Raw genomic sequence first — 16405 nt, 5'->3', positions numbered from 1 at the left:
AGCATCCGAAACCAACCAAGTACTCGATCTACTCCCAGAGTGGCCGAAGTAGGCCCAAGCCTCAGTCCCCAGTTCATCACACCAGCAGGGCAGAAACGCACAGCAACCGGATCAGTTGACAGCCTCAGTGCCACGGAGAAAGGAATAAAGATTTGTGGAAGAGTGAGCAAAATCAGCCCAACCCTCGCCTCTGTACCTGAGAAAGGGGCTTCCAGTCTGTCTGTGCCAGATCGTCATATAATAAATTTATAAAACCTTAGCTAGTCCACAACTGGAGTGCTGTGAGCAGGTCTGGTTACTTCACTATAGGAGGGATGGGATTGTGCGGAAAAGTTGCAGAAGAGATTCACGAGGGCGTTGCCTAGATTGGAGCATCTTAGTCACTAATTAATAGAGCATGGAAATTGGCCTTTCAGCCCAACTAGTCCAAACTGACTACAACATACTCGCTGCTAGCCCCAATTGACTGTGTTTGACCCATAATCCTCCAAGCCTCTCCCTCCATGTACCGATCCAAATGCATCTTAAGTGTTGCAATTGTACCTGTCTTGAACAGTTCTTCTGCCACCTCATTCCATGTACTCACTACTCTCTATGTAGAAAGCTATCTCTCAGGTCTCTTTTAAATGTCCCCCCCTTGCATCTGTTCCCTCTAGCTTTGGACTCCCCAGCCTTGGGGAAAAGATTATGACATTCAACCTTATCCATACCCTTCATGATTGTATAAACTTCTCATGTTATGGGTCACACCTCATTCTCCTGCACTCCAAGGAAAAAAGATTCAGCATGGCCAACCTCTACCAATAACTCAGGCCCTCTAGCCCAGAGGAAGAACAGCATGCTAAACATCTTCTTCACCACAATGGCTAAATGTGCAGCTGCTTTCAACAAAATGTGGACTTGTACTCCCAGGACCCTCTGTTCCACAACACTAGTCAGTGATCTGTGGGTTGAACATCCGAAATGCATCACCTTACTCTTATCCAAGTTGAAATCCATTTACCATTCTTCAGCTCATTTCTCTACTGATCATAATCTCTTCGCAATTCAGTGTAACCTGCTTCACCAGTACCAAGACTCCTCAATTAGTATCATGGCAAACCTGCTAATCATGCCATGTATATTCATAACCAAATCTCTTACATAAATACTGAGTTACCGAAGTCACAATACTGACCGCTGGGACACCCCACTCGTCACAGGCCTCCAGTCAAGGCATTGATCTTCAGCCATCATCCTCTGATCCTACTGAGCCAATTCTGAATCTAGCTCACCATCCCCTCCTGACTCCCATGTGACCTAACCTTCAACATCAGCCTGCAACAAAGGCCTTTAAGTCCATATAGTCTAGACTACAAGAATCATTTTCCCTTGGAGAGATGTCTTGAAAACAAAACTGCCTATGTGGAAGGCAAGGTGGAGTTAGTTAATTTATAGGAAATCAAAAGGGGAATTCTGAAATGCACTAGTCATGAGGTAATGGAGGCAGGAACTCTCACAGCATTTAAGTATCTAGACAAGTATTTAAATTGTTAATACATAGAAGGCAACAGATCAGGTGCAGGTAAATGAGATTGAATGATAGGAATGTACGTGGCGGGCCCAAGGGGTTGTTCCTGTGTAGTGTGATTATTTTACCTTACATTCCCATGTTTGCACCTCAGAATTACTGTCGATTCATTTGTGTTTTTGGAAGTACAGAACTAATAGTCTGGTCCTTGGTCCTTCATTTTCCAGTGTCCCACTCAAACATCCACCCTGAAATTGTCCTTCAAGTAAAATCATTATCACTGCTGTCACAGACCCCAGGGACAAAGTGTTGCAGCTCCAGTATGTGACTGGATTAGCTATTCATGGTCACATCTGGTCGAACCACAAAAGGTCCATCACCTCCAGCTTTTGCTTGATAGCTTTGAACATCGCTCCGGAGTAATGAAATTAAGGTAATCCTCAAGTTCTCCTTTATAAATTAACTATATTTTCCCTCTTTCATCCTCTAAATCAAACCTTAAAAATCCTTTTCATTGAAGCTTGTGGCTCAGTGCCAAGTATACAATAGGTTTTGATTTTAATCTGTAACTGTACTTATTAATAAACAATCTTTGTCCAATTTGCAGGTAAATTGCAGGAAGCAATATGCAGGTAAAAATGGCTTTACGCTACAATATGAATACACGTTGCACTGTTAAACTGAGATTTCAACAAACTCCTTTATAAAATATTTAATATATCATGAGACAAAATGATATCCAGAGTGAAAGCTGTGAATATGCGCTATTCAGAACAGGAAGAGACGCACAAAATTGATGTTTAGGAAGCTAGTTTATTTTATGGCAGCAATTGTAATTTTGATGACAGCATGAACCTTGTGAAATTCAGTAGCATAAGCAAAGGGTGAATTCTATGTGAAACTCCAAGGACATGCTTGGCATTTTTTCATTTGTATATAGGAATCCTTGTAGGGAGTTGAGTCCATTCAAATGGACTACTTCAAAATAAACCATTTTGAAAAATGCTTACGTATTCACTGATGCCACCTTTCCACAAAGAACTGCTGTTAGTTGTCTCTGTACTATGTTGAAAACTGAGCAGAATACATTTTGCAGCTTCAGACAGACTTATTTTCAACAAGCTTCACCAAGATAGACAAACTATGTATTTTGTTTTGCAAAGGTGAGGAGATGGAAAACTGGACCAAATTTTGTTATTGACTGCTTCAGACCCACCACACGTATTGTAAATACAAATATGCCGCATGAACTAGTCTGTCCTTTAACAAGACTAGTTAAATGGGTCCACTTACCCATTTTGCTCCCTTCACCCAGTACACCATTTGAAATGGAAGAGAAATAAATAACATAGGGAAAGGGAGAAACAAGTCTTGGTTGTTAATGTTAAACACCAGCAAGATTATTGTCCTCTGACTGTACTTATCTCTGAACTTCATTGGAAAAGTCAGATAATAATTCCAACCAGTGATCAATACGCTTGCTAGTGATTAATGCCAGCTGACAAGGACAAATTTCTCCCCAAGGTAAAACAGTAGTGAAAATAAGAAAACATTTCAAAATGTATACACTCCTTAACCAAACAAGTGGAATGTTAAATAACTGAGAGAAAGATAATGCAAAGTCTCATAAGATAATTGTGCACATGTAAATCATTAAATGCTGTTATTTATTACAGTGGAAAAAATTATGTCGGTCATTTCTTTTAAAAAGTGGTTTAGCTACAGCAGCAGTACTCTCCCTTGCCAGGCGTGAATTTATTACAATGCCATTGTATTTTCATGTCATGAGCACCCTTTGATTTCCTGTTTCTTGAAACTAATCTCATGAAAAATTGTGGCAGAGGTTTGCATTTTTTAAAAAAAAAGAACAAAACTAGAAGTGTAAGTTAACTTCTTGGTTGAATGACTGTTGGAACCACACAGTTAAAATACCCTATCATTTAAAGTGAACAATTAGTTTAAACTAAAGGTGGAGGTAGTACTTCAACCACCATTCTTCAGTTTTCTGCAAACTGCTCACTGCAGGTGTGCAGCCCGACTTCAGGAACATTAACCAAGACTGTTAAGCAAACATGTGAAATCACAGAACAGGTGCCATCAAAAATAACAGGATGTACTTTTACTGAAACTATAATCTGCATACAATTAGCCCAACTGCTACTTTAACAAGTCAAACCCAGCTAAAGATATAATTAATTACTACAAACCATGTGAAAGGACTTAATTTCAAAATTTCATCTGCAAAATGAAAAAAAATCCTCAAAGTTCATGAAAATGCCTAGGAACCTGTCTCTACAGCACATTCAAAAGAATTATTTCATGCTTCTATCAGATTATGAGCTGCTGTTAAAAAATGTACCTACTTTGTAAGCATGGAAGAAAAACCAGGTCTTCTGACTTGCCACCATTTGAAAGAAATGGATTGATGGACCATTTTTTCCCTGTATACCCACACATTTCCACTTTTGATATAAAATTGCAGCCTGAATTCCCTATAAAGTGCCTCCTGTTTATTCATGCCTGGTCATAAATTGCGTATGACAGGAATCTGTGTCGGAATAATAAGACAACATTGAAAATGATTATACTGTAAACAGACTGAGTATCACTACAATAATCAATTTCAAAATTGCATTCTGACCAGGATATATCTCACATTTTGTATCTAAAAATTGTCTTCCACAGTTTTGCTTCATTATAGACATCTATTAAATCTGTTTAGCTTTTGCACAGAATATAGAATATACTATATGTATTATCAGTACTATGTTACAATTCTTTAATCAGAAAAGTTTTAAATTTCCATTTGTAGAGTTTTCCTGTGCTTATGGAGTTGGATACAATATTTGCTAAGTGGATGTCCGGTCCCATACGCAGAGCAGATTGTCAGCCGAACCTCTCGTCAGCTGTTATAGCACTATCCCCTTGTAGCAAGTAGACAGGGCCAGCTGAGCTGGGTAGGTGAAAAGTGCATTGTTACGGAGATTAGAAGTCAATGGGAAGAAAAACCTGTTGCCAGACTGCAGCCAATAACAGGTGTCATATCCCAGATCTATAAGAAAAATGAAAAGATAATAGATTTCAGGGAGAAAGAGCAATTTCCGTTTTAGATGCAGTGTTCCATCCAGAGATACAGTTACTGTATATTTCATAAAAGAAAAGTGGTCAGCTAACATATTAATCTCCAGTTCATTCTCTGACACAGTTAGCATTTTTAGTAGTTATGCTTCAAAAGGTCAGGGTAATAAAACAGGGCAACAGGCCCATCAGCTCTGCTATCCTTACCACCCACCAAGCTATTCCTACTTGCCTGCATTTGGCCCGTGTCCTCTCAAACCCCACCTATCCACGTACTTGCTTTCTTGGCCCTAGTAAATTTTTGCTGAGCAGTTTAACTCTTCTGGTACTTGGGGATTGTGACTGTTGTTCCACTGACCACTGAGATCTGTAATGGGAGTCCCCCAGCCAGGCACAGCTCAGTATACAGGGTAATAACAAACTGAATTTGTTCAATTGTACTGAAGCAATTTCCTTAATTTGCATGCTTTTCCTCCCCAGGGCTACTCCGCACTTGAATGTTGCTAGTCCTCTATCCACCCAGGTTCTAAACCTAAAAACAGGAATTACGCAAATAATGTAAATTTGGTGTACTTGCACAAACTTGTAAACTAATGAACACTGCATGTAACCTTTTATAAATAACAATTTAAATTATTACCAGTTAAACTCTTAGGCACTGAAAGTTATTTATTACAGCAGTGAAATCTTACTATTTTGTCTTGTGAATTGTTCAGCGAGTTTTTCTAAACCTTTCTACTTTGATATTCAATTCATCCACTCTATTTCTCTTTGCTTTTCAGTTTTGCTGTTTACTTCCCAATTCATAGTGTCTCCTCAGTTAGCGAGAATTATGTTGGATATCCTGCCTCCTCGGGTCCACAGGTATCATTCCTCACACACAATTACCAACTCCACTAACCTACTAGGAATACTCATTCTCTTTCATGAGGTAATGGTGCACGTGAACGTCCCACCTGTGGGAGATGGAAGGCACAGTGCAGCAAAATCATACCCATGTACTCACTCATGTGTCTCACATTCTCATGGAGATATCAATACATTATCCTAGTCTCTCACCTACTTCCCAAGTAATGCACAGAACGTGAGCATTAAAAGTCTTAAGAGATTCAAAAAAAAAATCAAACAAGCATCCAACCAAGAAACCATATTACCTTCACAATGCGATCATTTCCACACGTTACCATTAATCCTCTTGCACTGTCCAAATTCATATGTACAATATTATGTTTGCCTTCATGAAATGTTGCCAAGGAAGTTCGACTATAATAACAACAATCAGAAGAAGATTATAATATAAGAAGTCTTCAAAGTCAGCAACAAAACATTCTAGCAGTGAAATCTTCTTACTAGAATGTCATCATTTCACTAACATTCTTTGAGATTAATTAACTGCGGGACACATTTGGTCCACATACTTTTAAATAGCAGACTGCCTTAGCAACTGCTGAGAATAAGCATGCACCAAGCCCAATATTTTAAGTGACAGAGGTATAGCAGATATTTCTAGAGATAGGCATAAACTATTTTCTTTGGTCCAGAATAATTGTAACTTGGCATGCAAATGTAAAGTCAGGAGGTACTTCTTTATGCAAGTTTCAGAAATAAAGAAACTGTTAACTCCATGAAACTATGTTGACACAAATTCCAAAACAAGTATTGATAGACATGAGTTTATCAGTTTATTAATGGAATGTGAACTAAGTCACTGGTCTCATGATATGAATCTCACACAATCTAACAGCTTAGTCCTGTTCCTGCACTTCGGATAAATCCAGTCTTTATTCTGTCACAACATGCAAATTCTTTCCTCCAGTCAAATTTTCAATGAAAATATTGTTCTACCCCCATTTCTGGGTTTAAATGCAAATATAGAGAGTTTGCAGTATGTACAACTTTGCTAACCTGGCTAATGATTTGCAAGCAGTCCTCCACAGCCACTACCTTTTGAACTTTATTCAAAGCATTCTTTATGGCTTGACTCCAAAATCACTTTTTAAAGAACCAGCAAAATTCAGTAAACACAAAATGTTGGAAATACTCAGCTTGTCAGGCAGCCCTATTTAGAATGAGAGAGCAAATCTCAGGTTGATAATCTGTCATCAAGATTGGTCAGTTCTGAAAAGTGCTGGATATTTGAGAGGATTAAATTAAATGTTGTATCCTTAGGTCTATAATGCGCCATGCTGAAAGACGAGGAACTGTTTCCTGGGCTTTATTTGGGCTTCGCTAATGGGCAAAGACAGAGATCAGAGTAGGAATGGTACAGAGAACTGAAGTCTACACTTGTTCATTTCGGCAACAACCTTTAACAGAAATGCATGTCTCAACTCTCAAAAACGTTCCATTCTTTACAAAACAGGATTCTGCTGGCAAAATCAACAATAAAGAAGAGGGAGATGGGGAAAAAGTATTTTAACATTGCTTACTGATTTAGAGCAAAAGCCATGTGGTATTTTATCTCACTTTTGCCTTTCCTTTAAAAGCCATGAGTACCATGGATATGATGGCATCTTTCTTCTTCCATTTAAGATGCATTGAATCAAAACACAATCACCAAGATGGAAAACAAACCACGGGGACTCATTCCAAATAACCCACTTCCAAAAAAAAATTAAAGGACTTTAGATTTGGGAATGTGCTCTCTCCAAATTCTAGATTGATTTGAAGAGTATTCCCCACTCCAAATGGAAAATTTTAACTCTAAAGACCAGGCAGAAGTTAAAATGTACTCACTCTTCATCCTTGACAGTGCTGAAGCAGTCATCGCACACTCGTACCTGAAACTCAAAGCCCATCACCGGGTAGATGGAACGTTTTGTGCTGCATTTCCCACATATTGCTTTACCACATTTTCTACAATGATGCTAAATAGAAAAATGGAAAGGAGAGATTTGTAGAAAATGATAACATTTCACTCTACTCCCTATGCAAAGCAAAAACACTCTCCAAATAGGGCATGGATTTCTAAAGTAGTCTGTGTCAGACTTAAGAAAGTTCTTCAGATTCTTTTCAATGAATTTCTATTTAATTATACGCAGGAAAATATGACATCAATCCTTATTGAAATATAACACTTCCAGTAGCAATTGTGCTTTTCAAACAAATGTGCATTTCAAACAAATCTTTCTGCTACAAAATGTAGGATAGATGGATGGATGTTCAAGATAGCACCAGTGAACTATGTACTAACAGCGACATCTTCCAGACAGTTCATTTCTTCTACTTCTTTGAAATATGATTCTACTACAAAGCTGTGTGCGATTGGAACCTGTGAGTTACATTTTCATGGTGTGTTTTTTGGACCAGTTGAACAATCCGGCACTTTGCTGTCTCTGAGAAAGTTCGGTGAGGTTGGGAGCGAGTGTGCGACCTGGAAGCTTGGGTGTGGGGTATGAGCCCATGATCAACTCCATTGCTTCTCTGTGATTGAGGCGTTGAGCAAGGTTGATGTTGACAAAGACGAAAGTAGAGGACAGGCAGGTGTTCACCGCCACCTGTCAGCGTTTAACCAGCCTTCCTTTCCCTCTTGCTGGCTGTTGTCGGAGGAAAGAGCAGGAGTCTTGGGATCCACATTGCAAGGATAGATCAGCGATGCTTGTGGCCGAGGACTCACTTTGGGGCGACTTTGAGCTCCATGTTGCATATTCTGGATTCTGATTTTTTTTGCTGTCTTTGAGCGGTTTGATTGACACAGACAGGGGTACTACAGAGAAGGCTAGCTCTGTCCTGCAGTTGGTTACTGGTGCAGTGCTGAACTGAATTAGACTGAATACTCCTGAACTCCTGGTTTGATATTTTATATTCTATATGCTGTCCGCTTGCTTTTTGTCATTTGCCCAATTTGGTTTTTTTTCCTATGTTGGGAGTTTGATGTTTTTGTTTAAATGGGCTACATGGCGTTTCTTTGTTCCATAGCCAGCTGCAGGAGGACAAATCTCAGAATTATATTCTGCATACACACTTCGATAATAAATGTACTTTGAATCTTTATTGAGACTACAGGTCTTTGGCTCATACACATTGAAATGTCCAGCTATGTTCAAGATGGGAAGGCTGGTTTTTGTTTTGGGGGTGATGGTGGGAAGATACAGAAGAAGAAAGCATATTCGAAAGCCTTGTAGTCAACACTAGCTCATCGTCTGACACTTCGACATTGAAATGGACAACTACCCTGTGTTTTGCCATAAGAACAAAGTCATCAGCTGATAATGATTGACTTTGATGACTTGGTGCAAGTGTTTGGAATTCAATCAATGCAAAAGACATTGTATCACAAGTTACATTTCAACAATACGTCGGATTTTCAGCATCATCTTGATAACCCTGACACTGGCCTTCTGTTTTTGATTCAGATATAAACTGGTTCAGACAACTGCTAAAATTCATCTGTGCAATGTTATAAAAAGTGCTTGCAGATCAAATTTAATTTTCTGAGAGAAAGTTTCTGGGAATTCCATTCCTTTCTCATTCTACCTTGGGTGTCTCTCTTGGTGGCTCCGAGCCTTTTAACCTGGTTACTTCTGGCACCGTTTCATCAGGAAAATGACTTTTGCATTGTACAATCTCTGCCTTTCCATCCGGCACTATGGTAGGGAATCTGCCAGATCTGTTGTACTAAAGCAAAGGGAATCCCAACAGGCAGCTAATCAGCAACTGCTGACACTGTGCTGTTAAAGATTAAGCCACAATTATTATTCTGTGCAAGATTTAGATGGTGATTTCACAGTGCCAGAAAAAGGCAACAATTAAATCCTGACATCAGACACTGGAGTTTACATGGTCCACACATGACTGCATAGATTTACACCAGGAACTCTGGTTTCTTCCTACATCTCACAAATACACCAGCAGGTGAACTGGCCACCTTAAAAACATTACAAACACAAGAAATTCTGAAGATGCTGGAAATCCAAAGCAATGCACACAAAATGCTGGAGGAACTCAGCAGGTCATGCAGCATCTCTGGAAATGAATAAATAGTCAGTGTTTCAGGCCAAGACTCTTCATGAGGACTGGACAGAAAGAGGGAGGGTGCCAGAATCAAAAGGTGGGAGAGGGGAATAAGGATAACTGGAAGGTGATAGGTGAAACCAGATGGGGGGGAAAGGTAGAGGGCTGGAGAGGAAGGAATCTATTAGGAGAGGAGAGTGGACCATGGGAGAAAGGAGGACGGGCACCAGAGGGAGGTGATAGGCTGGTGAGAAGAGGTAAGAGGCCTGTAAAAATGTAAAAAAATAGCCCATTAGTGTAGGTAGGTAGCAAAAGAATCAAAGAAGCTGGAGGGCATGTGATGGAGAACAAACTGCAGGTCAAACTGCAGGTCTACAGAGAAATATGCATAAGGGGAATGAAGCTAATGGGATTGCACAAAATCAATGGGCCAAAAGGTCAACTTCTATGTCATAATGTTCATACACTATTTGCGTAAATCTCCATGATCTGTACAGTTACACTACAAGTGAGCTTCAGGCAGAAAACAGAGCTTGTGTTGGGAGAGGTTAGGGACTGTCTACCAATCCAGGAAAGGGTCTGCAGTAACTTTTGAAAAAATGGCACAAATAGAGTTTGTTCAAATATGGAAAATAATAAGTTTTTAAAATGTAAAAGGGAATCTAAATAATTAAGTTTTTAAAATGTAAAAGGGAATCTTTGGGAGGGAGTAAATTTATTTACTGCTTCCCTGCTACTGAGGCAAGCCAATAGACCTTTATTTAACAGAGATTACCTTTGTAGTCCACAAGCAGCCCAGAATGTATAATATTTTTACATTAGAAAAAGTTTAATAGAAGTGCTGGGCTGGAGACTTCCGGTAGCGCTCATGGAGTGAAGTCGCGTTCTTGACTCGCTCCATTACCTCTGAGTTTTTTTTCTCTATGGTCAGCTATACTTTAATTAACCATTAAGGCATCAATTCTTACAATACTTTGAATTAAACTGAATTCTCCGACAATTGGATGGAACTTAGATCTGCTATGTCTAAGAACGGGAAAAACGGCAAGGATGGTAAACCTCCGGTTAAACCGAAAGCTACGGATCTCCCCCCGACTGAATCACCGGTGACTTTGAAAGCGATATCGGAGTTAATTCAGAGGGAAATCTCAACCTCTGTTAGGGAGATGATTCGTACGGAAATTGCAGGCTCTGTTAAAGACCTGATTCATACGGAAATCTCAACTAATTTCCAGAAAATTGCCGATTCAATTGATAAGATGCAAACATTTATTGCGGAACATCAGTCGGCTATATCCGATCTTCAAAAATTCGCGCAACAAAGTGAGCTTAAGATGGGGAAAATCGAAGAAACAATTAATGTAATGAAGAAGAAACTTGACTTTTTGACTTTTAAAAACTCTGACTTGGAATCTAGAATGCGACGGCAGAATTTACGAATGATCGGGGTGAGGGAAGCCGTGGAATCCAACAACCCCATGAAATATTTTTCTCAACTTTTAAAAGATGCATTCCCTACTGTATTTCCTGACCAACCACCGCTTCTGGATCGTGTTCACAGAATCCCATCATATTCGTCTAGGTCAGATAGACCTAGGCATGTTATTTTACGTTTTCATTATTTTCAAGACAAGGAGAGACTGTTTCGATTCGCTCGATCTAAAGGTTTCATTGATTTTTCGGATCTTAAGTTCCGATTCGTGGAAGATTTCAGTAAACCAATCTGGGACCAGCGGGTTCGTTACAGATCCGTGATGTCGGAATTCTATAAGATGGACTTAAGACCAGCGCTGCTGTACCCTGCACGTCTAAGGATTCGCATGTCAGATGGAGCCCTTCGTTTTTTTGATTCTCCATCGGATGCCCAGAGTTATCTGGATCAACTTTCATCTTCAACATCTTAATTGCTTTTTTTTTAATTATCTCCGTTGATCGGAGGCTGTGAATTGGTTGGTTTTAACTTTATCGTGCCCTATCTGGGCAGAAAAGTTTACTTTTGATTTCTTAATATGGTTGCTAAACTTTCTTTTTAACTGCGTCATTTCTTTCTTTTCCCAGGGGATTCTGGGTGGTTACTTCCCTTTTGTCATCTTACGTATTTCCTGTGTGGCCTTAAATTTTGTAGTTTTTTTTAAATTTTATTCTGTTTTGCTTTTTATAACCACTTTATGTCAATAATCTTATTGTTTCTTGTTGCTGTGTCTATTCATGGGTTTGAGGTTTATTGTGGTTTTTTTTTAATATATATTTTCCGGCTTTTGTTCTGTTCTGTGTGTATTTTAATTGAGCTACCTTTTTTTTTTACTTTTTTACTGTTTTACAATTAGCTGATCCTTTTCATATTTATACCTTTTTTTTTAGGGAGCGTATACCGGAAGTCATGGGGGTAGTTTTAGCGCTTGCTCCTTTCTGGCGGGTCTGCTTTAGATTTTGCCTTGGGGTCTTGGGGTAGGGGGTGGTGGGAGGGGCTTCACGTTTTAGTTTGTTTCTCTTTGGGCTATATACATTATTGAAGTACTGGTTGCGTCCTTTTTCCCGGTATCTTTTGTATGTTCTGTTTCCTCTCCGGGTTTGTGGGTCGCGCCTATCGTCAATCCTCCTTGTTGTGGGTTGACTTTAGGATTTATGGAGTCTATTATTAATTTTGTCTCCTGGAATACTAATGGTCTTAATCATCCTATTAAAAGGAAAAAAGTTTTTAAAGTGTTCCGGAGACTTAAAGCACAAATTTTATTTTTACAAGAGACCCATGTACGGAGCGGGGACAGACTACGTTTTTTCAAATTCTGGAAGGAACAACAATTTCATTCGAACTCCAATGCTAAGATTCGAGGCGTCTCTATTTTTATAGATTCCTCAGTTACTTTTATACAACAGGATATTATCTCTGATCCGAATGGTAGATTTTTATTGGTTAGTGGTTTACTATTTAATAAAAAAGTAGTTTTGGTTAATGTTTATGCTCCTAATATGGATTGTCCGGAATTTTATAAATCATTGTTCGATCAGTTTCCGAATTTGAACGAGTTTTCATTGATCTGGGGCGGAGATCTTAATACCTGTTTGTCTCCAGCTTTGGACCGTTCGGCTCCTTTACGGACTTTACCTAATAAATCTGCAAATCTGATTAATTTTTTCCTTTCTGATTCTGGGTCGACGGACATTTGGCGTTTTCTGCATCCTCAGGAAAAAGATTTTTCCTTCTTTTCACATGTTCATCATTCCTATTCAAGAATTGATTATTTTTTCATTGATTCTCGTCTTATTCCTTCAGTGATTAAATGTGATTATGATTCCATAACCATTTTGGATCATGCTCCACTTAAGCTTTCTATTAAAATTATGGCCAATATACCAAATAATAGACAATGGCGTTTTAATTCGCTGTTGCTTCAGGACTCGGACTTTGTTAATTTTATGAATGAACAGATTGAGCTTTTTTTTACAATTAACCATACAGAAGATATTTCGGTTAACACTCTTTGGGACACTTTTAAAGCCTATATTCGGGGTCAGATTATTTCGTATTCTGTTGCTTTGAGGAAGAAACAGAAGCAGGAGGAGATGGTAATTGTGGACAAGATTAAAGAAATTGATAAGAAATATGTTATGGCTCCTTCTGAGGAGTTATACAAACAAAGAACTGAACTTCAAATGGAACACAGTTTACTACTCTCGTCCTCGATTGTAAACCAATTAAAGAAAACAAGAAGTGACTTTTATGTTCACAGTGACAAAATTGGCAAGCTGCTGGCTAATCAATTGAAATCTAATTATGTTAAATCTCAAATCAATCAGATTTATAACCAAAATGATCGATTGATACTGGATCATGTGGGGATTAATCAAACCTTTTGTGATTTTTATTCTTCTTTATATCAATCAGAGTCTCCTCGAGATTCTAAATATATGAATGATTTTTTAGATAAGTTAGACTTCCCTCAGATTTCACAGGATATGTCTTCCTTATTAGATACTTCCATTACAATGGATGAGATTAAGAATGTTATTTTTTCTATGAATCTGGGGAAAGCTCCTGGCCCTGATGGGTTTACCGTTGAATTTTATAAATGTTTTGCTTCTTTATTGATTCCTTGGCTCGGTAGGGTTTTTGAGGCTTCTTTGAAACTTGGTAAACTTCCTGAATCTTTTAATAGAGCATCAATTTCTCTAATACTAAAGAAGGATAAAGACCCTGCTCAATGTGCATCTTATAGACCAATATCTTTATTAAATGTTGATTCTAAAGTTTTTTCTAAGTTATTAGCAAATAGACTAGAAAAAGTACTTCCTTCTATTATTTCGGAAGACCAAACGGGTTTTATTAAAGGTCGTTACTCTTTTTATAATATTCGTACATTGTTAAATATCGTTTATACTCCCTCACAAAATGTTCCTGAGTGTGTTATTTCTTTAGATGCCGAGAAAGCTTTTGATAGAGTAGAATGGCCTTATTTATTTAAGGTGCTTGAAATGTTTAATTTTAGCTTGAGATTTATATCCTGGATTAAACTGTTATATCACTCCCCTGTAGCCTCGGTTCGTACTAACTCTTTAAACTCACCTTTTTTTCCTCTCTTTCGTGGTACTCGACAAGGCTGTCCTCTTAGTCCCCTATTATTTGATATTGCATTAGAACCTCTTGCAATTGCTATTCGAGAATCTTCAAATATTACTGGGATAACTCGGGGATTAAAGTCCCATAAATTATCACTCTATGCTGATGATTTACTTTTATATATTTCTAATCCTGAGAGATCCATTCCTGCTGTTTTAGAGTTATTAGCACAATTTGGTCTTTTCTCAGGTTATAAATTAAATCTTAGTAAGAGTGAACTTTTTCCGATTAATAAACATCTTCCCTTATATTATAAATTTCCATTTAAATTGATTAATAATTACTTTTCATATCTTGGGATTAAAATTACTTGTAAATACAAAGATTTATTTAAGACTAACTTTTTACCATTAATAGACCATATTACTCAACTTTCATCTAAATGGTTTCCTTTATATTTAACTTTGATTGGTCGTATTAATGCGGTTAAGATGTTTTTTTTGCCAAAATTTTTATATGTGTTTCAGGCATTACCAATTTTCGTTCCAAAATCTTTTTTTGATAAAGTTGACTCTAAAATTTCTTCATTTATTTGGCAGAATAAGAATCCGAGACTGGGTAAAATACATTTACAGAAAGCTAAGAGAGATGGAGGTTTAGCTTTACCTAACTTTAGATTCTATTATTGGGCTATTAATATTCGACATATGAAATTTTGGTTACTTGACCAGGACATACTATCTATTCCTAAATGGGTAGCATTGGAATTACAATCTGTTCAGGGTTATACACTTGGTTCTATTTTAGGCTCCTCTCTCCCTTTTGATTCGAAACGTGTTAAGCAGGTCTCTAACCCGATAGTTAAATATGCTTTGCGCATTTGGTTTCAATTCAGAAAATTTTTTGATCTTAATCAATTCGGGTTAGCGATTCCTATTTTAGGTAACATATTTTTTCCTCCCTCTTTTACGGATCGCGCTTTTCAAACTTGGAAGACTAAGGGTATTTTACGGTTTTTGGATTTATTTTTAGATGGTTCCCTTATGTCTTTTGAACAATTATCTAATAAATATAACTTATCAAGAAGTGCTGGGCTAACCAAGGTTATGGAACTCGCTAGTATTTTAGATTAGTGTAGCATATAAAATACACTTGATGCTCAGATTTTACTTTTTACATAATGTTTAAGTATCTTGAAAATGAATCAGTCCAATTCTGTTACAACACCCTAATGTTATGCTGAACCAAAGGAAGCCTTCCACCTAAAAGTACTGAACTGCATGTTGCCCTGTCTGACTCAGACCAAGTTCTTAATTCTCTACCTCACTCTCTGGAGAAGACAGGCAAAAGTCATCAGCGGTAAATGATGGACTCCCAAACTCTAAACTGCAGACCCAGTCGCCCTTATTATCTTTAAACAAAAAGACCAAGTGAAAAACGCAAAGTGATCTGCGCAATCTAGCCCTAAAACAGAAAACTGAAATATGCTGACGTGGCATTTGGTGTGGAATTGGTCATCTGAGAAAGCTATTAAGTAGTTCAGATTTACGAAGAGTTACACAGCACCCACCTGTCGCAGACCAAGGCACTTTGTATCCCACATCTGTTTCAAATTCCAGAAGAATGGCTGTTTGCAGTTTTGGCAAGAATCACTTTCTTGCCATAGAGGAGCCTATGAAGCAACAAAGAATTAAAAAAAAAACTAGACCACGCAAATGGATGCTAGTGTCATAATTTTCCAATAGTGCAATAAAAATCTGTGATTAATGACATGGTCAACAGGAATAAAGCCATTGATAAGATAAAAAGGAGAACATCTTACAATACAAAATTTGTAGTGCATTGCAATCAAATACACATTCCCCAATTTATGGTGACAATACTGCAGTCAATGACTTTTTATTCATCTTTGAGTCTGTGCATCCATTCAGTATGGATCATTTTGTATCTTTTACATTGTGCTTATTTTAATTTTCACTTTCTTTTTAAATCCCTCTGTCAGAGTTGATGATTAAAACAAATGAATTATCATTTACAAACAAGTTTAGTGGGTAGCTAAAGGAAAAGGTATGAAGGATATGGAATCAGAAAGGATATATGGTGACCGGGTTTTGCTAAAGCAGAAAATGAGCACTTAACTGAAAGTTTCAATGGCTTAGTTTCATCTATACCACCCAAAAAAAAGGCAAAGCTGATTGCTAAGCATCATCTTCTCCTTCTCACTCCATTAACAATCTTGCTCCGTAGGTAAGCACTGTGGATGTAAAATAATTATACAAAACATCTATTTTATAACCTGACACTGA

General features: G+C 37.9%; 1 protein-coding gene across 3 annotated transcripts in view; it reads right to left on the bottom strand.

Moving 5' to 3' along the window:
• Nucleotides 1–2581: 2581 nt before the first annotated feature.
• wdfy1 (WD repeat and FYVE domain containing 1) overlaps nucleotides 2582–16405 on the bottom strand; it is a 54968-nt gene continuing 41144 nt past the window's right edge. For all 3 annotated transcript variants that reach the window (XM_063045878.1, XM_063045879.1, XM_063045880.1), the window contains 4 exons: nucleotides 15670–15771; nucleotides 7325–7455; nucleotides 5743–5851; nucleotides 2582–4562 (listed from right to left, as the gene is read on the bottom strand). In XM_063045878.1, the coding sequence (XP_062901948.1) occupies nucleotides 4503–4562; nucleotides 5743–5851; nucleotides 7325–7455; nucleotides 15670–15771 (402 nt within the window). In that variant the 3' untranslated portion in view covers nucleotides 2582–4502. The remainder of the gene's footprint in view (nucleotides 4563–5742; nucleotides 5852–7324; nucleotides 7456–15669; nucleotides 15772–16405) is intronic.

The sequence above is a fragment of the Mobula hypostoma genome, chromosome 4 (assembly GCF_963921235.1).
Source record: "Mobula hypostoma chromosome 4, sMobHyp1.1, whole genome shotgun sequence".
NCBI lineage: Eukaryota > Metazoa > Chordata > Chondrichthyes > Myliobatiformes > Myliobatidae > Mobula > Mobula hypostoma.
This window is presented reverse-complemented; position numbering and strand designations above follow the sequence as displayed.